Here is a 25,570-nt window from a genome sequence, read left to right as displayed (position 1 = left end):
TATTACGAAAAGATTTATTTAGTATTTTTTTTATAGACAATTCAAACATTATCAATATTATTTTTAATAATGATCCCTAACCCAAAAAAATCTAAAGGAATTAAACGAAGGAAAATTAACCAAAAAAACTAACCCTTATGACACAAAAAATGTCATTTAAACCGGTAAGCTGTACATTAATTAATAACAATTAAGGGAAAAACAACTAAGTATAAACGATTTTTTTACACCCCTAATAACTAAAATTTGTACAATTAAACTTAATTCTCACTTTTTTAAATCACGAAGAAACTTCATTAACTTCGTTGGAGGGGGTAGATAAACGGAAATTTAAATCTTAATAAATTAACCATAAATCATATTATGTTGCGTTCGCCAAAAAAAAAATTAATTTTCTTCCAAATTTCAAAATATTCAACGATCGTTTGACGCGCACATTTCATTCCGAAGACAACAATGTCATATAAATACGTCACTTCCTGTCAGTTCTAGCCCCTCCCCCCAGCGCAAATCATTAATTATAAAAACACTTCATTAGCGTCTACTAAAATTGTAGATAGAAAGTTTGGTAAATTTGAGATTTCGCGTTTTGTAAAAAAAAAAAAAAATCACTTTGTTACGGTCATGTCGTCGTTGAACCGGAAGCGGCATTATCAAATTCCGGTTTGACTATTTGGTACGTTATGAGATATTCGGGGTATGCCTAGAATAAAGTTAGCCCTATTAGAATTTTGGAAAAAAAAAAACGAAAAAAGGAGAGGGTTTAGGAACCATGGATACCACAAAGAAAAGAAGGTAATTTTCGTACTTGTTCGCCTCGATAGACAACGTATTCTGGATAGGACAATCCTCCGACGCTGGGTCTTCCGATAACGGAATGGTGACCCGGAGGTGCGTGAGCCATTTTCATGGCCGAGAACTGGAGGAAACATTTGCCTAAGGCCACTCGGCATAATAGCAGTTGCCTGAGAGTTTAAAAACACCCAAAATACTTAAGTACTTCGTTGGAAAAAATAAATGGATAAAAGGTGCCAAAGGGGTATTCCGTCGAAGCCACGTGATACCAACCAAGTAAACCAACTTTAGTGCGTAAGGATTTCTCAAATATGTGCGTGGAAAAAGAATGAAATTGCTAACTACTATTGGACCACTACTAAGCAAGCAAACAACCAACTAACTGACCAATGGAGACAAGGCATAAAAAATATTGAACAGTTGAACCAACGTCTATAATCGACTTAAATTAGGCCGCAACCATTTTATGTTAGGAAGCAAGGCAAAAAATGGAAACCGATGGATTGGATTGGATTATGGAAGGTTTAGGAGACGATTATTATTGATGGAGATTATTCATTGGTTAGGAAATATGGATGAAAACATCAACACCAATATGCAGTACCAATAGCGAAACATAGCTGGTAAGCTATATCTTCGCGCAAATCAACTAACTACTAGCGTGCACAGTGCAAAAAACAATTCAAAAATAAAATAATATCAACACTCACCGTTGGCAGACGTAACAGGACCGGTCCTTATGACTGGGACATCCAGTTCCACCACCAATTCCATAAACGTACTGGTTACTTTTCGAGGAGTTCTCGGCGAAGTAAATACCTATGAAGGAAAAGAAAAAAAAAATAACAAAAACCATCATCAATAAACAATTTGAAATAAATTCTAAACTTAATGTATTAACTATTATATCACGTATAAATATCTGGGTCAACGAACGAACCACCACCTATAGAAGTCCGTCTACGTACATATTTAGACAAAGTGGTCAAGTTTCTCAATTTTCCACGCTCGAATAATTTCGGGTGCGAGAGAGAGAGAGAGAAATGTTTTAGGAATATTTTACTATGCGCATCGCGTTTTATAATGATCATAGGAGCGAGGCGAAAAATGGGCCAAGAGTTTGTTGGCATGACTGGGGCTTCGAAAGGTCGCCATTAGGCGTGAAACCTCGGAGTTTTAATGGCTTTGGCGGACGGTGAGAGAACTCGTCGATAAACTTTGAACATTAGAGGAAATGTAGGCCTTTTCAGAGAGAGACGTAGCTTTGACTATATTTGCCCAAGCAAACCTATTAGGTTTTAATGAGAAAAGCTCCAGCGTCCATCAAAATCAGAGTGAAAAAACCCCTGATAATAGTAGACCATTCTAATTAAGGTACTGACCACCATCTTTGACAACAATAATATCTCATAGAAGTGCAAAAGATGGACTCAAAACAGCCCAAACACCAGAGACGAGGGAGCCCTAAGAGGTAAAAATGAACTGGTGATGGTGCTTGACGGTAATTAAGACAAGGAGCTCATTGGATGTCTTCCCCTCCTTTCGTCATGCCCTTAAGGCATCCCCGCAAAGGACCGCATCAGCCCGGAGAAGAAGAGAAGCTCGGAGAAAGAAAGAAAGGAAGGAAGGAGGAGAAAGAGGTCTTTTCTTATCTCGAAACGATGAATAATAATTAGGAAAAGCCTGGTCCAACAGTCAGGAAGGAGTTTTAATATTGAATCTTTGCCCTTTACCAGTCTGCATGCTTCCAGTCATTACTTAACACCTAACGCTTTACCAAAGAACTGAGCCTCGAGCAATTAAAAAAAAAAAGGAACTGATCATGATTACGTTCCTTTAGTAGACACGTAAAGCGTGTCTAACGTCAAAACGTGAATTTTCCCCTAAATTTAAGACCAAATAAACACCCAGGAAAATATTTTTAACGAAGGAAAATCCACCACAAGCTTAAGGAAAAATTCAATTAAAACTTTCATCAGGAATAAACTTTTTCGAATCAGTCTCTTGTCGTAAACAAATCCTTAGGCGAATCTTTTTGCTCGGCATTTTCCGAAAGGTCAATCCATCGTTGCACAAATATACGCGTCAAAGAATAGTTTATTCCAGAGAAAGAAGAAAGAAGGAAAAAGATTTAGAGAGAAAAAGGAAAATCGGACAGTGATGTTTTTCCCAGGCTTCTTTTACTATAACTGCCTGCTGCTAGAGTTTCTTCCGATTTGCATTCCGCTATTACACCTGAAAACGGTAGTTTTTCCATCCTCTTTTTTATTCTTATCCCGGAAAAATTCGCTTCCTTCGCTTTTGTCGATAGAAATCGGAAAAAGTGTTGGCGCGAATAAGTGAATAGTTTGCGAAGTTTTTCGCTGTCTGTTCGAGTTATTTGAGCAAATGTGTAAAGGAAACCAGAAAAAGGGAAGAGAAACGAGATTGGTAAATTAACCCAACTGTACATTCGTTCGCATTGGTTTCATTCTGTCGAACACGAATTGAACTAAGGAGGAGGGAAGGCGTGGAATAGAATCCTCGTTATTTAAATAACGTTTCACCCATATACGCACCCCCAAAACGATTTCCTTTTGTCTCCGTTCTCTAAATCTCGGACATTTTTCTTCGCCGTAAAGTCAAGACTATCTACAAAAATCCATTCTATCCGTTTTTCTTGGCGAGATTTCTTTCGGGGTGGCATACTATACTATCTCTACGCCAGAGTCTCCGTCCGCTCTTAAGGAAAAGAAGGAAAAAGGAAAAAGGAAAAAGGGAAGAAAACAGAGGCGTGAATCGGGTGTAAAACAAGGGGGGAGGAAAAGCCCCTTAAATGGACAACCAACGACATCTAACCATACTTTGAGTAAATCAAATAAAATAACTAAAAAATATCGGATCAGATCCAGGTTAGAGAGGTGAAGAAAAAAGATGATCTAAATAAGTTTAAACTTAAATTAACGGAGCATTGAACAGAGATGGGCCTAATTTCGAATATGGTTCCTTCCATAATACACTGATATTTTTCACCAACAAATATGATGTAGTCCTCTTAAGGAACTACAATTTAAAACCACAAAAATATTTTAAGAAAAATTCATCTACATAAAAGGTCCCCGTCTGATTCAAAACAAAAGAACCACATATATTTACAAAAGATATATATAAAACCATACGTATAATAGGTATATGAAAGATAAAATATATAAATCTAGTCCATGCACCGCTTATAATTTAGTTTAGAACAACACGGCTAGAGGGACTATTAGAGAGTTAGGGTAAGGTATTTTATTCCTTGAGGATAATAATAATAATAATGAAAACATCTTTCCGCGCTGAAATAAAAGGAGGAAGCGGAATTGGTACAAGCTTAATGAAGGAAGCACACGTAGGGGAAGTAAGTAGGAGAAGGGAATCGTTATAACTTCAAAACAATAACAAGGACTTCCACGGGGACAAACTTTGGAGGAGTAACCCGAACCTTCCATTTACGTATCGTATACTCCACCATCCCATATTGGGTAAACACGGAACTTAGTTTGCAGCAACTATACAGGAAACGTCGTTGCCCTATACGGCATTGCAAGTACAGGGAGTACATAATCGCGATACTCCTCGCCTTTTGGGACAGTGTCGAGTAAGACCGAAAGGGGTGTACGTGTACCTATGGGAAGCTTGAGTCTAGACAACTGTACACTTTCAGCAAGCTTATACTGAACGAGTGGGGAAACAAGCCGGGAATCCAATTTGAACTCCTTCGCCACATACTCCCGCCGTCTCGCTTTGTTTACGGAGCTCTCACTAGGTGGTTATCGCCAGCTGCGCTACTATATACCACGTACGACAAGTTTCAATCTATCCAATGTGTAAAACGGAATAGAACGGAGAGCTGGACATTCACCAATCCAATGAGGTTCGCCATCAGTCCAGTTATAACTGGACAACGATTTCGGATGGAGACTCTATATACTCATGCCCCAAAAAACCAACAGAAATTGAGGGGAGTTTGCTTATTTTTTGAGGGGCAATGCTTTAAAAAACAGCAAGTATTTAACAGCATTGGATCAGTCGCAAGTAATTCCCCCGAATTCCAAAGTAGAATTGGGTGGTTCAACTATTCGGGACTCTGAATGATACAAACAATAGATTCCCGATTCGATCTATTAAACAACACCAACTTCAATACCCTAGAAACCAAAAGCCCCCTCCCCTCTCACCCTTTCCCTTGGCCATTTTCTCTTTTGACAAAGATTAAAGAAAATAAAACAACTTCGGAAACAAATCCCAAAACTGAATGCAGCCTGCAGCATTGCTTGAAACGGGTAATCTTTCGGTATCGGATAGGAAAGTTAGAATTTGATCAGGAGGGGGGGGGCGGGTGTTATTTTATATATCGATTTCGGATTTCCCCGTAGATTTTTCCCAGCTTAAACTTTGAAAGGAATTTAAGCAAAACCAACTGCCAAATATTTCCAAAAGGAGAGAGATTTATAACGTAACAACAAGCGATACAAAACGCTACACAATACACGGGGACATTTATCGAAATTAGGAAAAAGCGTGGTAGACGCTTGTATCTTGAAGTTAAAGCAGTTTCCACTCCAAGCAAAATCTTCCTTTGCTCAACCCTTTATTACCTTTTCACACACACTTGTTCCCAAGCCCTTAAATATATTCATTCCTCGGTTCTCTTACGGAACATACTAATTTTCCTATCATAATGAACCTCCTACATTTATAGCGTTCTCCTTTATGGCGGTATTCAAACCTTTTAACGACTTTTGTCCAAGGCCTTAAATTATTAAATTCAAACCAGACAATAGAGAGATTAGTGCACTGAAGTTTTAAAAGCCAACTAACGTAATGACGTAAACGAATCCTTTAAAAGCGTACATTTTTTTGGGACCGTCATAAAGAAAACTCTTTAACCATCCTTGGTGAATTTAAGTACGTACATCAGGCGAGGAATTTCGGACACGACAAATCTTATTTAAATTACATATCGTCCTATTCCGGTTGACACAAAATTTAGGTCGAGCTCGGGAAAGATTTTGGGGAGAATAAATCACGCGCGTTGGAGAATTCGAGCAGCTAGCAGCAGCCCAATTTATGTAGGAAGCTTGAAGTCAATACCCAAGCAACGGTATTATAGAGAAACTGGCGCGAAAGAGAGAATGGAAATGGAGTAAGAGTTTAGAGAGTAAATAGAGAAGGCATTAATCATATTTAAAGGCGAATGCCAGTAAATAGGAGAAATGAAGGAGAGGGGAAGAGGAAGAGAAGGGTTTTGGCTAAAGACGGAACGGAATATGATCAAAGACAAAATATGCAAAAGATATATTGAAGCGCATCGCGTATAGTCAACTGAAAAATGCACTTTCGTTTTCCATGACAATTAAATCCGTCAAAACTAGAAACTTTAAAACCCGAGAATTTACAATAATCATCAGAAATTCATAATACTGAAGTTGAAACTATAATCCTCGGGCGAACTTGAACAACGTTTCTCTACAATATTACAAGGTATGGGCTTCCAGAATGACTGACTATACCAAAGAGAGAAGGTACATGCCCTTTCCTAATCCAAAGATACAACGAAATACGCCCACTGAGAAGAGCAGGAAAATTTCCCGCGCCTATACACTTTATCATTTATCCGTTTATCCAGAATTTCCTGGAACGCACCCTATAGTATAACTGCCCCTCTTTGTTGCATACACCCTTACGTTTCTCTTCTCAGGGGAGACTTCCCTACCTCGTTACAAAACGGAAACAAAATTCCGGAGGAGGAAGGGTTGGCGGAACCTCGATCAGAGACAGACAGAGGCATTTTCCTCTTAGTAATTAAGTTAAAGAATGAGCTAAGATGCATAATTATCCCAGGCGTCTATGAGATCTTCAAGACATTCGGGACTGGAATTAAGTTTCGACTTATGACCAATAAAACTTGAGGTGCGCTAACTTAAATAATTTTAAACAGTCCAACATTAGGGTTCATAAAACCCTTGATAAAACGATTTCCCTGAATTTTTAGCCCGACAACTTATTTCCCTGATATTTCCAGGTTTGTACGAGCCCTGGTAACAAACCTTACGAAAAAAAAAACGTTCCCATTCCAATATTTTAAACGCATCCCTTGGAAAAGAAGAACGAGAAAAAAATCTTAGAGAGGGTGCAACACGACAGATTTATAGTCTTAATAAAAAGCCGATCAAAACTTATTTTTCATATTGAAGGAAATACAAATTGGATTCCGAGGTGATGTATTAGAGAGGTATCCAGCCAGAGAAACAGAGAGAGACCCTCCCCCGCTTCACGACCTTTGGTTGGAAATTTTCGACATATTCTCTCCCTCTCTCTTCTCAAAATAAAAAGGTGGAAATATCGAAAGAGAAAAGATTTCTTCCGTTCCAATGAATCGGAAAAGTAGTAAGTGGCTAAAGGCTTAAAAGAGAGCAACCCTTTAGATCTTTAAAGCGGATGAAATATTTGAAAACCAAATAAACCATATTTGAAATTTCTTGTCAAGAAAAGTTAAGGAGGTCCAAAAAGAGTTTCTACCTTATTACTATTCCCAACACGGATTGCGGTGGTTAAATTATTGGGATAAGAGCATTTATTCGCGCCATTTGCCTTGAAGACTAAAAAAAACCATCAGATTTTCGAGGTCTATTTATAACAATTTAAAATAAATTCCCTTAACAAATCAAATGGAAATTTTGCCTGAATTATGACGACTTAAACTCCAAGTAAATATAAAGTTGATAAACTGGAGCTAATCCCCTTAAGTAACGAATCGTGATAATTATAAAGGTTAATTAACAAAATGAATTTATATTGATAACGCGACATATCAAGAAAAACTAATGAAAACCGAAAAGAAAGCAAAAATATAGAGAAAGTAGAGAAAGTTTTAGAGAATATCAAAGAGGTTTCTTTCCATCGTTGCCGCTAGACCCTGAGGTTAAATCACTCTCTCTCTTCTTGGGAAAGGTTTTTTTTCTTCATCCCCCCATTTTTTGCTTTCAAATGACAGTCGGGACCGTATTAAGAGTGACCAGGGACCCATATCTTTAAACAGAAGGAAGGACAGTATGGGACAGTATTCTCAAAATCGGCGCGCACGATAAGATTGTCAATTGAGACAGGACAAACTTCAGCCAGCGACGGAAGAAAAAAATATTCCTTCCTTTTATTTCAAGATAGGCGGTTCCCTGTTGTGACTGATTCGTAGCTGTCAAACGAGGAAACCCAAAAATCTAGATTCATTCTTCTAGAAAGTATAAAAGCGGATATGGGCCAAATGGGATTGAAAGTATGACAGCCTGGGGGTGATGCTCTGCTGGTGGGGGTGGTGGTAGACGAGAATGGAAGTCGTATCAAAGAGAATTATAGAAACTAAGACAAAAAGATCAAGACTCCAGAGGAAGAAGATCAAGTTAGATATTCCAAGCTGATGGCTAAGTCCGGATAAAAAATGGAATAGGATTGGATCAAAAATGTAAAAGAAGAGAGAGAAAGAGCGCCCAGGGGGTTTAAAACGGCTACCGTTAATGGTAACGTAAAAATGAACCGGGGGCACACAGCGTCAAACAATTTTTAACTGACAACATTTCATAGACGTTTTCCCAAAAAATTTACCAAAGTTATTTGGCACAAATTTCTTCCCCCCCCCCCCTCCAAATTAGTTTCAGTTTGCACGCGATCACGTCTTTATCACGTGGTACTACGTCACAAACGCGGCATTCATTGTATTTCTAAATCCCGTATTATTTAATCCGTATTTTTAAACGTCAAACGTTTATTGTGATAAACACCCCCAAAATATACTGTTGATTTCATATCCAAAATAAAATATGCTTCTAGGCCTAATAATGTAAATTGCTTCTTAAAAATAAAAAACCCGCATCATTTCTTTAAAAATGAAAATATGAGATGAGGGCTAATGGCTTCGAGCATTAGCAAGTATTTGTAAGAAAAAAAACCAAAAAAAATCTAATAATTTTTAAAATTTAAAACAAAAGATAGACAAAGCTACAGTACCTAAGATTAATTTTGGAACAAGGAAGGAACGTCTTCAGGGTAATAACAAATAAACGGTGTAAATAACTCACCAGCTCCAAACATTCCGCCAATATAAGCGTGTCGTTCATCGAAGCCCTTCTGTACAATTGCATTAATAAAAGGTGATCCATGGAAAAGCATTCTTTCATTCGCTTGATTATGATTTTCTTCCGACACTTGTCGTCTTCGGTGACAGTAACGCTCCCATAGTTTTCTATTACGAACTTTCTGAATCTGATACAATAAAAAAAAAGAAAAAAAAACCATAATTTAATACTAAAACCTTCCTTCAAACAAAAGTCTAAATCCTTTTCGACCAAACACATTATATTTCAAAGGGTTAAATATTTTTTTCCAAGTCCACAAGCAACTCAATATCAGGGTTAATGTAAATACAAATAAAAAAAGGGTCTAACTCGTGATAGGGGCCCCCGTAAAATTGCTTTGGTTGGCATGTGAACTTCAAGAAGAAGAAAAAAAGAGACAAAATTTTCTTAACGAGTTTTCACTTTAATCAAGAAATCTAGGGTGGGAGTTTGAATGAAAAAAAAAATGCAATCATACGAAAAAAAAACCCCGGATGAAGAGGGGAGGGGGAAATAGTGAAATAAAACTAGCGAAGTAGGAGGAGTTTACGTAGATTAAAGGATGAGAAAATTCATTCCGATTACCAAACAAACTTTTCTTTCCTAGGAAGAATTTGCCCATTATAATCGCCAGAAGAGAGAAAGCCATTCTCTTTCTCTCTCGCTCGATATCCAAAGTACCAAGGGTTAGGTTTAAGAACGGCCGGGGTCTAGTTCTAAGCTTCGGACGTTGCCAGAGGTATACGAAAAAGGGATGAATCTTAGGGAAAAAGAATGATTTGGGGAATTCGAGAGAGAGAAAGAGAAGAGAGAGAGAGAGAGGAAAAAGAAAGAGTATAGTAAGGGATGCGGGGATGAGACGGAATGAGGAAGAAGAGGAGTGAATTTAGCTAGCAGAGAAGAGAGATCAAATGTAATTTCCCGACTTTTTGGAAAGAAAATTGAGGAGAACGGAAAACGAAGGCCGCAAATGCGATTTCACTCCAACAGAATTAAAGCGCCAGAACAAAAAAAAAAAGGGGAAAATTTAACCGAGCCAGTGATTATGCTAAAATTATTGGATGTTGCCTATTCTTAAATTGAAGTTGTTCTAAATACACGCTTCTTTCTCATCTTAAGTTAGCTAAATTTCTTTAGTAACCATGAATGGAAACGTAGTGCAACTGATATAGAACCATTCCCCAAATAATTATGTTTGCGTTCAACTGGTCAATAATCCCAATTTGTTATAAAGATAAGTTAAGTATTTTCTACACCAGATTTACTACCATTTAGACACTTCTACGGAAATTACCATCGACACTCGATGGGTCCTTTGCCTAAAATAAGAGGAGAAGGAAGATGAGAGCGCGAGGGAAGGAAGGAAGGAAAAAAAGGCTACGTGAAGAGACAAACTACAAGCGAAAAAAAAAGGAAAAAAGAAACAAACTGCCCTTCTAAAAATAACCTATAATCCGTTAGTATGGAAAACAAAGGACCTTTCTATAGAGGAACCCCTATGCCTATGCCTATAGTATAGCGTGTTTTCGTATTTAGCGAGAGAGAGGGGGGGGCGAAGTTAGGAGAAGAATAATGCATGGGCCATCCCTATTGGTCCTATAGCGAAAGAAGAGAAAAAGAACGAAAAAATAATGGGAGCTTTTGCATTTTAGAACTTTTAGTACCATTTCGTGAGGCCATAAAGGGAGATGAACGAGCCGCCTTCGACTCGTACCAAACGAGAAAAGAGAGTTTGCCTAAAAAGAATGGACGCCGAGGCCCGTTTGGCTATGATGGGGGGGGGGGGGCTTCTAGTCAGGACATACATAACCTTTACTATAAGGAAAGGGGAAAAAAGGGGTTAACCGGGGGTAGGGGGCCCATCGCTAGCGTGGTCTGGAATGGATAAAAGAGCCCATATATACTGTAAAAAGGAGAATACAAGATTAAGGACAAAAACTAGGACAAACAAATCAAAAAGACAATATTGTACGCGTATCAAGACGATTTCCAATAATTTACAGAATAGCCATACAGCATTATCATAAAATCTTCGGTACTTTTATTGGCCTATTCCTCCGCTCTAAATCAATGCGGGTACCCGGAATTCAGATGGTACTACAACCTTTAAGGCCCTTGGTTTATCCGAAGAACTAAGCCACTCAAACACTACCTAAGTATAATTCCTTAAGAAATATTTCTCAAGAAAAGTTTGAAAAAAAAAAAAATCAAAATGAAATGTTTCTAATAATAAATTTCGAAGTAAAATTTTGCTCGAATGTAAAAATATGCAAATTTAAACGATTCTATTTTAAACTTTTAAACAAATCAAACATATTCCTTCCCTCCTCCTCCATTCAACTACACTCTCCTTGTCTTTTGCTTTTCTTAACATCCAATACCCTTTTGTCAAACGCGAGTGAATAAAATCCGTTAGTCTCGCGTAAAAAAAAGTGCAGCTTTTCTTGTTGAACTAAACTCCAATATTGGTGACGGTGGGAAGTAAAGGAACCCTTGTTATTCGATTTCAGATTCCATTCAAACGTTACAACAATAAAAGGAAAAGAAAAAAGATACGGAAGTGAAAAAGTTACTTCCTTCCGTGGCTTGTCAACGAGAGAGAAGAAAAAAAGGGGATAAAAAAAATTCTTAATACCTTTTAAAAATCTCGTAGTAAAAACTAAGATTAGAAAACTAAAAAAAAAAGAATCCCTAACATTCTACGTTACGTTCTTTTTAATTCAAATTCCATCATTTTAAAAATTCTTTTAATTTCCAAGCGAAAAAGGGGGGGGGGGGAATTGAGCCTTAGGTCTTGAGAAATTCGTGAATTACGGTTTTAAAATATAAGAAAAAATAAATTTCTTACAATTTAAGTTTGTTGACAAATTAATAAACGATAAATTATATCTCGCGTAAATAGCACTCGATTTATAAATTGGATGATCTCAAAGGAAGAACAACATTGCCCAAGCATTTTTAGCTTCAAAGGGCCTATTTTAATCCCTTTTCTCGGAGATGAAAGGCAAAAGAAGAAATATATCCCATCCATTCAAAGGAAAGAAATATAAAATGAGGAAAATAAAATAAAACTAAAAAGGTGTCGATTCTGTCTCTCTCTCTCTCTCTCTCTCTCTCTCTCTCTCTCTCTCTCTCTCTCTCCCACTCCCACTCCCACTCTCCTGTCTCGCTGGTAACAAGATGGAGGACAAAAGAAAAACGAACGGAACGGAGAAATAAAATTTTCGTTAGCGTTTATGGGATCAGCTCGGATATAAACATAAAAGAAGGAAGAGAGAGCGAGAGAGCAAGAGAGAGAGAGAGAGAGGGAGAGAGAGAAGCACCTGTAAGGAAAGAAATATTTCCAACGTGCCTTCTCTTTATCGAAAAAGAAGAACTAGATTTAGCCAATGAGAGAAGAAGCTCGGGATCAAATAGAGGATGAGGAGGAGGAGGAAAGAAGAAGAAAAAAAAGAGACGCTAGCTGTTGGGGAGAGAAAGAAAAGAGACGATGGAAGAAAAGTGGGTGACAAAAAATCCTTTTTAATCCGCTTCAAGGAAGAATTCCCTCCGCCGCCGCATCCTTCCATTCTCCATCCTCCTCATGGCATCGGGGGACAAAAGAAGCTCGGGAGCAGTGATGGAGGGAAGAGAGATTGTTAAACACGCTTAAAGGCAAACTTTTCTCGTGTTTTTAAATTCCGAAGCTATTATACCCCCATCCCCCTGTTCTTCTTCCATCACCTTTCTTCTAGAGAGGGAGAGAGAGAGAGAGAGGCTCTAAAAGTCTCTGCATCTGGTGATCCCATATATTTCCCTCTCCCGTTGTAAGATAAACGTTTCGGTACATCAGGTACCTTCGACTAACGCTCCGGCTGGACCACCACCACCCACCTTTCCCCGCAACTATTGATCCATTTTGCTCATCGGAGCTTGCAACATGAAATATAAAGGGAAATAAGGCCCGGGGGATGGGGATGGGCAGGAAAGGCAAAGCCTTCTTTCGCTCGACCAGGGACGGTATTGGCCATACTATTTTAACTCCCGCACCAGTCAACCTCGTAGTACTAGCTTTTAGATATGATGTCCGAAACAACAAAGTTGGGGTGAAGGTACGAATCAAATCACAAGGAGAGGAGAAAAAAAATCTATCATTTCTTGCGGTACCAGACTACAAATGCAACAGAAAACATTTCCTTCCGTTTATAGCAAATTTCCTAAAGTGATAGTAGGCCTATATTCATTAAAATATGGTTCTGTAATAAAATATTACCAATATCTGAATAATATAGCGGTCAGTAACACTTTAAAAGTGACCATAACGTAAAAACAGCAAATTATTTTCAAACTTCAACATAATGACACTATCCCTTTAATATTACACTAAGAAATCAGCCCTAACGTGTCTAGAATAAAATAACCGAACGATATAAGGCCATCGCATCACCTTTACTAAAGAAATTTAAAAACCTGTGAATTCCAAACATTGTAAAAGGAAAAAGTGTGCTAAAACCAACATATATATATTTAGTCTAGCCATTATTCCTTTGAAAGTTCCTGAATCTTTCTCTAACATACCTATTAAGCGGCTTGGTTTCCCAGGAGAAAAACCAATATTACGTGGATTTTATCTGGCAAAACAAACGGCTCAAAGACTACGGAATACTATTTTCCAAAACACACGCTAGCCAGAAAGAGAGAGAATACATTTCTTCTTTTCTAACCGGAATTTTTCCTTATAACGTTACTTTGAAAATGAAATTCCTGGTATTTTTAAACGGAGGAAGAGAGGGAGGAAGCTTAAGGGGAGGAAGCAGAGAAAATAGAGGAGGAAGTAGGGAAAAGATGGGAAATGTTCCGTTGCATGGGTGCGGGGGTGCTTCTTTTACCAATTTCGTTTCAACTTGGCATTCTTTTCGGTTATCTCCCTCCCATTCTCTCTATATCTCTTTGGACCTTCCTTTTTAATGAAAAGGGATTCGGACCAGAAAAATTTACAAAATTTCCTCTTCTACCCACCCATCTAACATACCAAAAAAAAAAAAAAAAAATTGGTAAAAATATATAAAATACCATCTTAGATTAGAAAAAGCGTGGTTCGAATATCTCAGTGGTATAAAGAACAAAAGAAGTAAAAGAAGAAAAAAAGGTACCATGGGAGGAAAGTTGAGAAACAATTTTTGTTACTAACCGCCATTTAAAAAAAACAAAAAATTCTGGAGGATATTAAAGTTTATGGGTGGAAAACAATTCGTGGAATTTACATTAGCATATTCAAGGTTCTTAAGAAATTTAGAAAAAAATAATTCCATGGTTTAAAAGATACTTATTATTAAAAATTTCTAGGCTTGTCATTTCAAATTGAAGACGTGTTATAACCCTTAAAATAATCTTAACTCGAAGGATTAACAAGGTAAATATTGAGAAATTGCTAAATTCTAAAAATTAATAAAAATTAAACAACGAGTAGGTCTATAATTACTTCAAAATTAATTAGAGCAAACTTGCAGGGAAATCAGCAATGCAAAATAGGAAATTCCCGAGTTCCTGGTGTCCCCCCTCCCCCCCTTTAATTTTCAATGTTTTAAGCTAATAAATTTCAGGTTAGTGGAGGTGAACTTTAATCAATGGATAAACTTGGGCTGATCCTCCAAAACTAACTTTAAACTTGGGATCTAACTAAAGGAGAAGAGGGGGGGAGGAAACACGATAATAGACCTATTTATAACCATAGACGTATATACCTAAACTTAATTGGTTTTGTCGCTAAATTATCTTCCTCTAGAGAGAGAAAGGATGAGATAAAAGAGACGGGGGGGGGGCAAGTTAAACGAATACTTCCAAAACTCTGAAGTAGAGATCTCGGGGCGCACGATGCGATGCGGCTTTAAATTTAAAGGAGAATAGACACGGATGGAATCGAGTTACAGCGGCTTAAAATGTACGCTGTTATTTCAGAAATTAATTTACACTTAACGACAGTTCCCCTTCGAAAATTAAAACGCATTAAGGGAAGAGTGGATTTTAAGGAAAACAAAATTAGTTCGAGATGGAAGAGAGAGCGAGCGAGAGAGCTAGCTCGAGAATGAGCGATTTTAATTTTCATAATAGAGCCAAGCAGCGACTCTTGGAACGTTAATGGCGCGATCTCCATTGGCAAAACCCTTCCCTCACTCTTTCACCTATCGCAGGCCAGTATCCCTAATAAAGAGTTGTAGCGCTAATGAGAGAAGTCCCTTTAGGCTGGAATTAATTACTGCAAAACCCTCCCCGTCTCCTATTTTCCCAATGGCTATTAATTTCCAGAGGGGGTTAAAGGGGGGGGGGTTAAAGCGGTCCTGATTGAAAAAACAAACCCCCCTCCTACATCCCTTCATCCATACATCTATCCATTCCAGCGCAATAGGACTCGTTAACCCTCTCCCAAAGCTCAACAAAGATCGCAACTTTTCCTGGCCCCAAAATGGATCAACATCATTAAAGGACTAATGCGAGCTAAATTTCCATGGGAAACTTCATTAATTACCACCACAGTTTCCAATGTCTGCAAATATCGCTACTACTTTTCCATAAATAAAAACTCGCATTTTCCATGTTTTCCTTGACCCATAGCAACCCAGCAGTAAACATAGGGACTTAGTTTAAATATAAAATTAGCTGCAACGCAACCTTTAGAATGAATGACAATTTCCTATTATGTAGGCGCGAGATCAAAGCACCGCCGAACTCGTATAAGTCAAAGGGAGATGGGATGAGATGAGATGATTCTCATCCAGAAATATCTTAATGACAACCTTTAACGCCATTCTGACCATCGTTACTAATCGATGTTTATGGACTGAGCCATATAGTTCAACGAGCTCTAATGGTAGATTTAGGATCTAGAAATTTAGGCCGATTACACCCGGTTATTGTTCTAAAACTGGCTGTATGCACCGACAAACAGTTAAGGAATAGAATTACCATCCTCTCCTAAAATTGACTAACACTGTCGAGGGGGCAAATGAAACGGTCCTTCGCCTAACCCTTCCATTCCTTAAGTTAATTGTTTAGGGTTTACGATGTAAGTGAGAAAGAGAGCGGGGGGGGGGGGGTCTTCCACTTCGTCAACGCCGATATTATTAGCATATATCGCGACGGTATAGAACTTACTGGGCAAAATCTGAATAACGGTAACGGTGTGTCGCGTAATGGGCACGATTTAAACAAGCCAGCATTTGGGGGGATTATTAAGCGAATCCTCAATAATAGGACTTTGAACAAACGGCAAACGCCTCCCAATATACATATATACATTTCTCGGGCATCGGGCATCGTAAGGATAAGTTGCGTATAATAGGGGCCCGCCAGTTTTAGAAGCGCGCGCCTATGGATTTAACAATGGACTCTTATCCTTTAAGCGAACAAGTGGACACGACATATTTAAAGGAAGTGACACGATCCAACTAAGGACAGACTAGTTCTTTGAGAGGGGAGGATTTCAACTTATATCCGCGAGTAATTATTAATTTATTCACTGGTCACTTCAAATAAATATAATATTATCGTAAGAATGAATAAATTTAACAATAGGTGTTAATAAATATCTCTAAAGCGCATGCATTTAAATTCATCACGACTTTTTCTTTGTCCTAGATAAATTTTCCCATTTGAGAATAGACCATTTCTATGTAACGAAGAGGGAAAGACATAGAGGTGAAACTTTGCCCTCCATTTTGCTTTTTGGCGCATGCACTGTTATCTTTTTGTATCACGAGAGTGGGCAGAGACGCCAAGGTATCAACCCCAATACCGATGGTTGTCTATACCTACCACCGTTTTTTTACGTCTATTTTAGGCCTATTCTCAAACAGATTAAATAGTAGGTACATCGCGCGTCCCATTGTCACGACTAAGACCATGCATTAGACCTAGAAAATAGGCCTAAAGAGCGGGGGGGGGTACGCGTAACGTAACATAACACCAACACCGCTTGCTTAAGCTTAAATAGATTCAGTTAGTTGGGTCGCTTTAGAGAAGTGAAACTGTTCTCGGGGAGTTTAAAGGTAATTTCCTCCAACTAATGGTTAATTCGGGCTGGCGCCCCCCTCCCCCCCGGTAATACCGTAACTCCCTAATACTCGTTAGGGGCTTTCGCCTGGCCACGATTCATTATCTCTTTTATTCAATTAACCAGAAAGTAATTTGAAAGAATGAGCTTCATAATTTAGAAAATTCAGTCATTTTTCAGTGGGGGGGGGGTTCGGAGTTGGTAAGGAGAGCGAGAGCGAGCGAGAGCGAGAGAGAGAGAGAGAGAGAGAGAGAGAGAGAGAGAGAGAGAGAGAGAATCGCAATCAAAGGAGGAATAAAATTTGAATAAAAACGAAAAAGCGTGACGGGCAATGAGCTTAAAAAAAAAAGAAAACCCCCTTTACCTCCTTAGGACTACCATGGATCGTTAAAACACCCCTAAATTTAATAGCTAACATTATAAAGATGAACCATTAATATCGAAACCTAACACACACGAGCGCAACCAACGTTTAAAAGTAAGGAATGAACGCGGCAGAGATTTCTAAATGTCCTTTCCTTCAAGCAAGTAACCCCATCATACTTGAAGGCGGGGTCGGGGAGGGGGGGAGGAACATTGGGAAGGGGACGGGGTTGTTTTGGGGGAACTAATAACCCACTAGAATAGGAAATGAGGCTTGCGCTCACCTTTAAGACGTTATATCTAGTGAAGACTCCTCCAGCGTGCCCGTTGTCTCTATGTTCCCTGATTGTTCCTTGCATCTGGAAGACGTTAAGTCATTACATTAGTTCCTTTGCATGGCCCATGAATTTAAAGCTGCTGGCTGGCTGCTCTATTTAAAACTAGCTGGGGGACGGGCGTAATTTCTACCGCAAAATCTAATGACCGTTTTCCCCTCAATCGCCGCCGCCGCTTTCGTTTCAGAAATAATTATAAATTAACCGGCGTTAAATTAAGGATAAAAAGGGTTATATTTCCTAAACCGCGTGTACAATAATATAATAGGCACTCCTGCTCTTCAAACTACAATTTTATATAATTTTCAGTATTTTTTGGCATAAATTAGGCCTAGTACTATAGAGTAGTGTCGGTAGAGAGGGGAGTAGACTGTTTATCCCTCCCTCTAGGCGCGCTTTTGTAAGAGGGGATACTGTACGCGCCTGGTAGGGGGGGATGACACTGAGCTGGAGCTAGATGTCAGTTCTACGTATGCAAACGTCATACCCTTCTATCTCTTAGCTAAGTGTCATCCCCCCTACCAGGCGCGTACAGTATCCCCTCTTACAAAAGCGCGCCTAGAGGGAGGGATACACAGTCTACTCCCCCCCCTCTACCGACACTACTCTATGGTATGACGTTTGCATAGTAGAACTGACATTACTCTATAGTTTTCACATATTTTAAAATTCATTTTGTTACTGTAGAATTTTTAAATGTTTGGGGATATTCACGGAAAAGAATCGTTTGGTGAACTTTAAACTTTTGAGAAGCGGATATGTTTATTTTGTCATAACCGAGGGGCTACTAACTCGTCGTAATCGCAGAAATTGAACAGTACTAAGAGGTTTACGCGTATAACCATTTAATGACCTACCCTTTATAGGGTTAAATAATCATATGTAACCCTAAACAGCATACACTGAATCTGATAGTGGTTAGTCCCTCGGCCATAACCCATAACCAACAAAAAAGAACCCCCTAAAAGCTGAGTCACGTTTTAAAATTGCAGCACTTTAAAAGCACTCAACTATTATAAAACTGTGGGGGGGGGGGGCTTATAAATTCTTAATTATTCCTTAAACTTCTCCTCTGATTGAAATTTAAAAATTAACAACGAAAAAAAAAGCCCCCAAATTAAAATTAAAAAAAAAAAAAAATCTAAGAAATTCCTCTTAAGCACTTAAAACGCGATCACTTTTTTTAACTAACTTATTCCAGATTAGATTTAGATAACTTGGAAAATTTGTTTAAAATGACAGTAATCTATCATTTTTACAATTAAAAACTTTGAAATCCCAGAAAAAATATTGAAAACAAAGAAAAAAATTGTAATAATTACCTCTTCTTCGACAGCCAAGTACTCTTTGTCATCGAGTAACAAATCAATAAGCACCGTGCCAGCACTTGCAGGCATAAACGAATTTGGAGCTGCAATTACATAAATAATATATCTTAATAAGGGTCTATAAGGCCTACAGCAGCTGCTAGAAACATATTAACTACTAGAAACGCAGAAATTAAATCATGATTAAATATTAACAAACTTACTATAAATTAAAATGGTACTCAACTATACCTCCGTTACTAGAAATACCTCTCAAGGTATCATTACATTTTAACAAAAATATAAAGCTAAAAACTGGCTAAAAATACTCAAACTACGTGGTGAAACTATTAAATAATTAAAATTAACCAAAAATACGGTTAAATAAATCATATAAATTACATTTTTCCCAATTTTTAATTGACAAAATTGGCGAGCCTCTCTTGCCCACCAAAAACCGTTATTTTTAACCCTAACTTGAATTTCTTTAAAATCACGGTTGCCTAGCAACCAGAAAAAGATTGGCCAATCAGAGCGCGCTCTAGTTGTATAGCGTAACAACAATAAGGTCAAGACCAGAATAATACAAAAATTTCTTTTTAAGGCCGTAATTTCGAATGTTTTAAAATGAGAAAATAATAATTTTAATTCGTTATTGTTCTTTAAATATGGGGAATTGTTGGTTGAAAAATAACTACCGAGTCTAATATATGATTTTAGTTACAATATTATCAAAGTTTTCACCCAGCATGTGATAACCCTAGCGAGACGGTGTTTTTTTACCGAACATATGAAAAATATAGGTTCTTATAGGATAAATTCATGAATTATTGGTTTTTATAGGATAAAAATATGAATTATAGGTTTTTATAGGACAATCTCGTAATTATAGGTACATTGGGAACCCTGCACACGTTCCTTCCCACTCTCAACTGCCCAATTAGCGGTCTTATTCCTGATCAGCGCCATCTACCCATAGCGGTGACTTTGAGAACTACTGTAAGCGGCAAGCCAATCAGATGTCGCTAAAATCTGGTGACGTCATTTTTGGTAAGACCCGAGAGTGCCAGTCAGTGACGTCACCAGATTTTAGCGACATCTGATTGGCTTGCCGATTACAGTAGTTCTCAAAGTCGCCGCTATGGGTAGGTGGCGCTGATCAGGATTAAGGCTAATTCAGTTCCCGAAAATCCAATTAAACTTAACTAATTAATTAATTTAACTGAATTAAAATGAAAAGTTCAGAAAGAAACTTACAAGAACAAGAAAAGAGCTTTTCAATTCCTTTAATGAGTTTATGTCGATGTCCATAGGCATTAACGCCAATTTGTTTCAACTCTTCGTGACCCATCTCCGCCAAAATATCCAAAGTGATCTAGAAATAAGTTAAAGAGAAAGAAAAAGGAAAGACAGCTTTAAAAAAAGTTAAAAAACCTTAACTAAATTAAATAATAAACATTAATTAACATTAAAAGCCACCACCACCACAAGAATAATAATAATAAGAATAGTACTAACTTGCTCTTTTTCAAAGAGATCCCGTAACTGATCCAAACCAACGGAGACCAAAAACGACGGAACACTCATATTAGAGTTGACAGTTGGATCAGGGGCTTCATTGGTATCAAAATCTATACATCCATCTCCGTGTTGGGAAGTTCCAATGGGATGGTTAGCGCCAGATGGCATGGAAGGAGGCGAACATCCCATGGGGGAAGTAGGATAACTTAATCGGGTGACGGGTGCACCCGCTGGTGGACTGGAAATTGCTTTCCCGCAATCCGGATTCGGAGAAACGCTCAAGGAAGATGAACCGCTGACCAAACTAAGGGAATTATTGTTCTTCTGGGTACTTAATAGTCCAATGGCCAATGGAATGTCACCGTCTATTTTTAAAGGCGAAAGAGGAGCCAAGGAACTTGGTGAGAGTTGAGATGGAAGGCTATTGAATTAAAAACGAGTTAATTATACTTAAATATTAATGGTTTTAAAGTAATTAATTTATTTACCACGGAGAGGTTAAAGGAGAGGCCGCATTCGCGTTGCTCGCAGTCGCTTTTGTCGCTGGTAGAGATTGAGGCGGCATGGCGTCTGATAACAAACATTTTACATCTTCAGCTGTAGCCAAATCTAAGGGGGTTTGACCTTCGTGATTCTTTGTTGTCGGGTCAGCTCCGTGAGCCAGCTGTGATCGGATTAAACACAAATTGAACAACGTTGAACGCCCGCAGAGACGCGACTCAAGAGCGGAACTTACCAAGAGAGCGCAAAGCTGTGTCCTTCCCTTTTGAGCCGCTTCATGCAGAGGAGTGAATCCCCAACGATCAGTGGCATTGACAACTGTGTTGAATTTAATCAGCAAAGCGGCAATATCCAAATGCTGAGAGGAAATGGGTAGCGAGATTAAACTATTTTCCGTGATGATTCGTCAACATTCCCCGTGACGAATCGTCATCATTCTCCGTGACGAATCGTCATCATTCTCCGTGACGAATCGTCATCATTCCCCGTGACGATTCGTCAACATTCCCCGTGACGAATCGTCAACATTCTCCGTGACGAATCTTCACCATTCTCAATGACGAATCGTCAACATTCTCCGTGACAATTCGTCAACATTCCCCGTGACGATTCGTCAACATTCCCTGTGACGATTCGTCAACATTCCCCGTGACGAATCGTCATCATTCTCCGTGACGAATCGTCATCATTCCCCGTGACGATTCGTCAACATTCCCCGTGACGAATCGTCAACATTCTCCGTGACGAATCTTCACCATTCTCAATGACGATTCGTCAACATTCCCCGTGACGAATCGTCAACATTCTCCGTGACGAATCGTCATCATTCTCCGTGACGAATCGTCATCATTCTCCGTGAAGATTTGTCAACATTCTCCGTGACGAATCGTCATCATTCTCCGTGAAGATTCGTCATCATTCTCCGTGAAGATTTGTCAACATTCTCCGTGACGAATCGTCATCATTCTCCGTGACGAATCGTCATCATTCTCTGTGAAGATTTGTCAACATTCTCCGTGACGAATCGTCATCAATCTCCGTGACGATTCGTCATCATTCTCAATAACAAGAATAAAAAATAAATTACTCCATAAGAAGACGCATTGTGTAAAGGAATGAGTCCCCCTTTATCAATTGCATTAACATCAGCGCCATTTTCCAGAAGAAATTCGGCTACTTCCAAATTATTGTAACCAGCTGGTGACAATAAATCAATTAAGTTAACGTTAATCTAAATTAAATTAACCTTTCAACTTACCAGCTAAATGCAAAGGCGTTGAATTTCTTCCCTGGGAATCCCTGCAATTAATATTCTCTGGTGAAACTAGCTTGACAATTCGGGCTAAATTCCCCTTTTTGGCCGCGTCCAGAAGGGCCGAGTCTCCTTTGAGTAAGTCAGCCACATCCTGGTCACCTTCTCGAACCAAATCCAAGGGCGCGTGTCCGTCTCTATTCTTCTTGGCGGGATCGGCCCCGTGCTTAATAAGTAGTTTCACGATTTCGTACTTCCCTTTTGCCGACGCCTCGTGAAGTGGAGTGAATTTCCAGAGATCGGAGACATTGACATTGGCTCCGTGTTGCACCAGGAGTTCAGCCACGTCGTAATGACCGTAAGAGCAAGCGTTATGAAGCGGAACTAAACCCCTTTAGAATAAAATAAGAGTGAATTAAAGTAAAATGATGAGATTTTTAAAGAAATAAAATGATTATACCCTTTATCTTTAGCGTGAACATCAGCTCCGTGTTGTAACAAGTATTCTACCACACTAACTCTATTATAACCTGCTGCAAAATGTAATGGAGTGGATTGTCTTCCGTCTACATCCCGACAGTTGACAACGTGCGAGTGTGTGGATAAAATTCTCTGTAAAATAAACAGAATATTAACTAGAAATTAAAATTAACTATCATTGAACCTTCCTTACTTTGACTACTTCCAAATCTCCAGCTTTGGCAGCTTCTAGAATTTGATACTCCGCATCAGCAACACCTAATGGCGGATCTAAAACCAAAAAATTAAATTAAATTAAATATACCCCCAATTTAAATTAATTATAATTAGTTTTTGTAAAAAATACCAGAGAGCATTTTTTGAACTCCTTCACTGGCAACTTGGGCGGCGGTGTAACCTTGAAGACTAACGATTGAGGGGTCAACTCCGTAAGAGAGTAAGAGTCTACAAGCTTGGACATTTCCATCCCTGGCGCATCTATGAAGGGCAGTTTGACCTAATCCATCGAGAGCGTTAACTTTGGCTCCGTGTTTAAGAACAACATCCATTATATCAAAATTGGAACGATCAGCGGCTGAATGTAATGGTGTTAGGAACCTTAAGTTAAAACATAATGGAATTAAAATTATTTAAAAATCAAATTAAGATAAATCAAAAATAATTAAATTAAATTATAAGTAATTAATTACTCTTTATTTTTGTCATTAAGATTGGCACCTTTCCGGATTAAAGCTTCAGTTACTTGCTTTCTTTTTGGATAAGGAGATGTCACCGCGCAATGCTATTAAGATAATTGTTAATTAAATTAAATTAAATTGAAATTAAAAAAAAAAACCAATTAAAACTAATTAAATTAACAACGGACCAATGGTGTATCACCACTAAATGGATGTTTAAAATTGACCACGTCTAAGGAAAGATATTTCTTAACTCTTGTTGGGTCAGTTAACCTCGAGGCTTCCAATAAACAATGTCCTTTATATTCATCTATAAATTTAAATTAAATTAAATTAATTAGCACAATTATTTGGTTTTAATTGCGATTAAATTGAATAGAATAGAATAGAAAATGAATAAATAATTTAAAATATTATTTAATTACACTGGAGTCTTTCTTGAAGTTCTCTGGATGGAGCAACATCAACGGCACTTTTGGAGTGACAATTGAGCAAAGTAGGATCAGCGCCGTGACAAAGTAATAGAGAACAAACTTCAACTCGAGATTTAGAGGCAGCCTCGTGAAGAGGAGTAAATTGCCACAAGTCCATGGCATTTACATTAGCTCCGTGTTTAATTAAGAGTTCGGTCACTTCAAAATGACCGTAAGAACAAGCGTTGTGCAGAGGAACCAAACCCCTTTGTTTCATAAAGAAACAAATGAAATTAAAACGAGAGTTTCTTTTCATTAACAATTACATACAAAATCTTAAATCTCACCCTTTATCTTTGGCTCCAACATCAGCTCCGTGTTGCAACAAGAGTTGAACAACTCGAAGTCTATTGTAACCAGCAGCCAGATGTAAAGGAGTTGACTATAAGTTCAAAATAGGCCAAATTTTTAGACCAAATTTAATTAAATAATGATCTTTGCCATTCTTTGGCCTAATTAAGGAATTTTTACCTTTCTGCCATCACTAGCGTGACAATTAACATTAAGGATTGTTAGCAAAGACATTAGTTTTTCTTCATTCCCACTCCTAGCCGCTTCTAATAACTCGTCTTTACGATATTCTCCCGTTAAAACTGTTCTGGCTGAAGGATCAGCCATTTCTAAAGGAGTTTTGTTGTCCGTATTTCTTATTAATGGATCAGCACCATGTTGAAGTAAAACTAAATAATGAAAGACCAATTTTTAAACTACTTTTCATTTTGGGGACAAGAATGACGACTTTGGGTTAAAAGGATGTTAAGGATGTTCACCTATGCAGACATCTATTTTTCCTTTAATGGCTGCTTCATGAAGAGGAGTATAGTTCCAATTATCCCTGGCATTAGGCTGGGCTCCGTGTTTGAGTAACAACTGTACAACTTCAGCGTGTCCAAAAGAGCATGCATTATGAAGGGGAATCAATCCTCCGTCATCTCTCGCGTGTACATTTGCTCCATTTTGTAAAAGATGTTCAACAACATCTCGACGGCCAAATCCTGCAAATATAACAGCAATTATATAATTAGTTTACTGTTACTAAGCGCTATTACCATTGTGTTGTAATTTATTTAACATAAACTAGACCATTTGTCACTATAACCCTACGTACCTAAATGGAAAGTGGAGGATATTGGATAGTGGGGACTTACCCGCTGCAAAATGAAGAGGTGTCGATTTTCTGCCTGCAGTATCACGAGAATTTACGCTGTGAGAGTTGACTAGCTTCTTGACTCTGGCTATGTCCCCATTCCTACAGGCTTCAAATAGCTCCCGTCCAACGATATCGGAAATATCAGCGGTTGGTATGGCGCGTCTTGTAGCCATCATTCATACATATTCGAGTCTTGTTTCTAACCTCATTTACGATCTGTGTACTTGCATTTGGCTTAATTAAATAATAAAAACATTGAAATCATGATTGATTTAAAAAACAGTATATATTAATTCAGTACTTGGCTTCTGTCTTCATGCAATAAGCCAAGGCTTAACGAAATAGAAAAAAGTCAAACTACCTTGGACGAAAGTATACAAATTAAAAATTACCTTTAAAAGCAACTTATAGAGTCTTATTTCATTTTTGAATGATTTATTTTAACAAATTTAATTATTTACGTAAATAATAACCAAAACTCCTTAATTATTAATAAAATGGCGGACTTTACTGCTCCCAATCTCACTCCAACAAAATTACTCCATGCAATTTTGG

General features: G+C 38.1%; 1 protein-coding gene across 1 annotated transcript; it reads right to left on the bottom strand.

The window, feature by feature from the left end:
• On the bottom strand, nt 1-25,570 carry Tnks (tankyrase). Its single transcript, XM_089841356.1, has 23 exons — nt 25,408-25,570; nt 25,014-25,249; nt 24,636-24,860; nt 24,337-24,545; nt 24,153-24,247; nt 23,818-24,071; nt 23,581-23,702; nt 23,405-23,496; nt 23,062-23,312; nt 22,909-22,985; nt 22,696-22,847; nt 22,242-22,627; nt 22,071-22,180; nt 21,219-21,341; nt 20,971-21,146; nt 20,480-20,903; nt 20,219-20,336; nt 18,977-19,065; nt 17,604-17,678; nt 8,892-9,075; nt 1,506-1,614; nt 809-965; nt 1-703 (listed from the first exon to the last, which is right to left on the bottom strand). Exons 2-23 carry the CDS (start codon nt 25,189-25,191, stop codon nt 623-625), a joined length of 3,687 nt encoding a protein of 1,228 aa, XP_089697482.1. The 5' UTR covers nt 25,192-25,249; nt 25,408-25,570; the 3' UTR covers nt 1-622.

The sequence above is a fragment of the Phalangium opilio genome, unplaced genomic scaffold, assembly GCF_054372755.1.
Source record: "Phalangium opilio isolate 3A_F unplaced genomic scaffold, DU_Popi_V2 ptg000003l_1, whole genome shotgun sequence".
NCBI lineage: Eukaryota > Metazoa > Arthropoda > Arachnida > Opiliones > Phalangiidae > Phalangium > Phalangium opilio.
The sequence above is the reverse complement of the archived record's forward strand: the minus strand, read 5'-3'. Positions and strand labels throughout refer to the sequence as shown.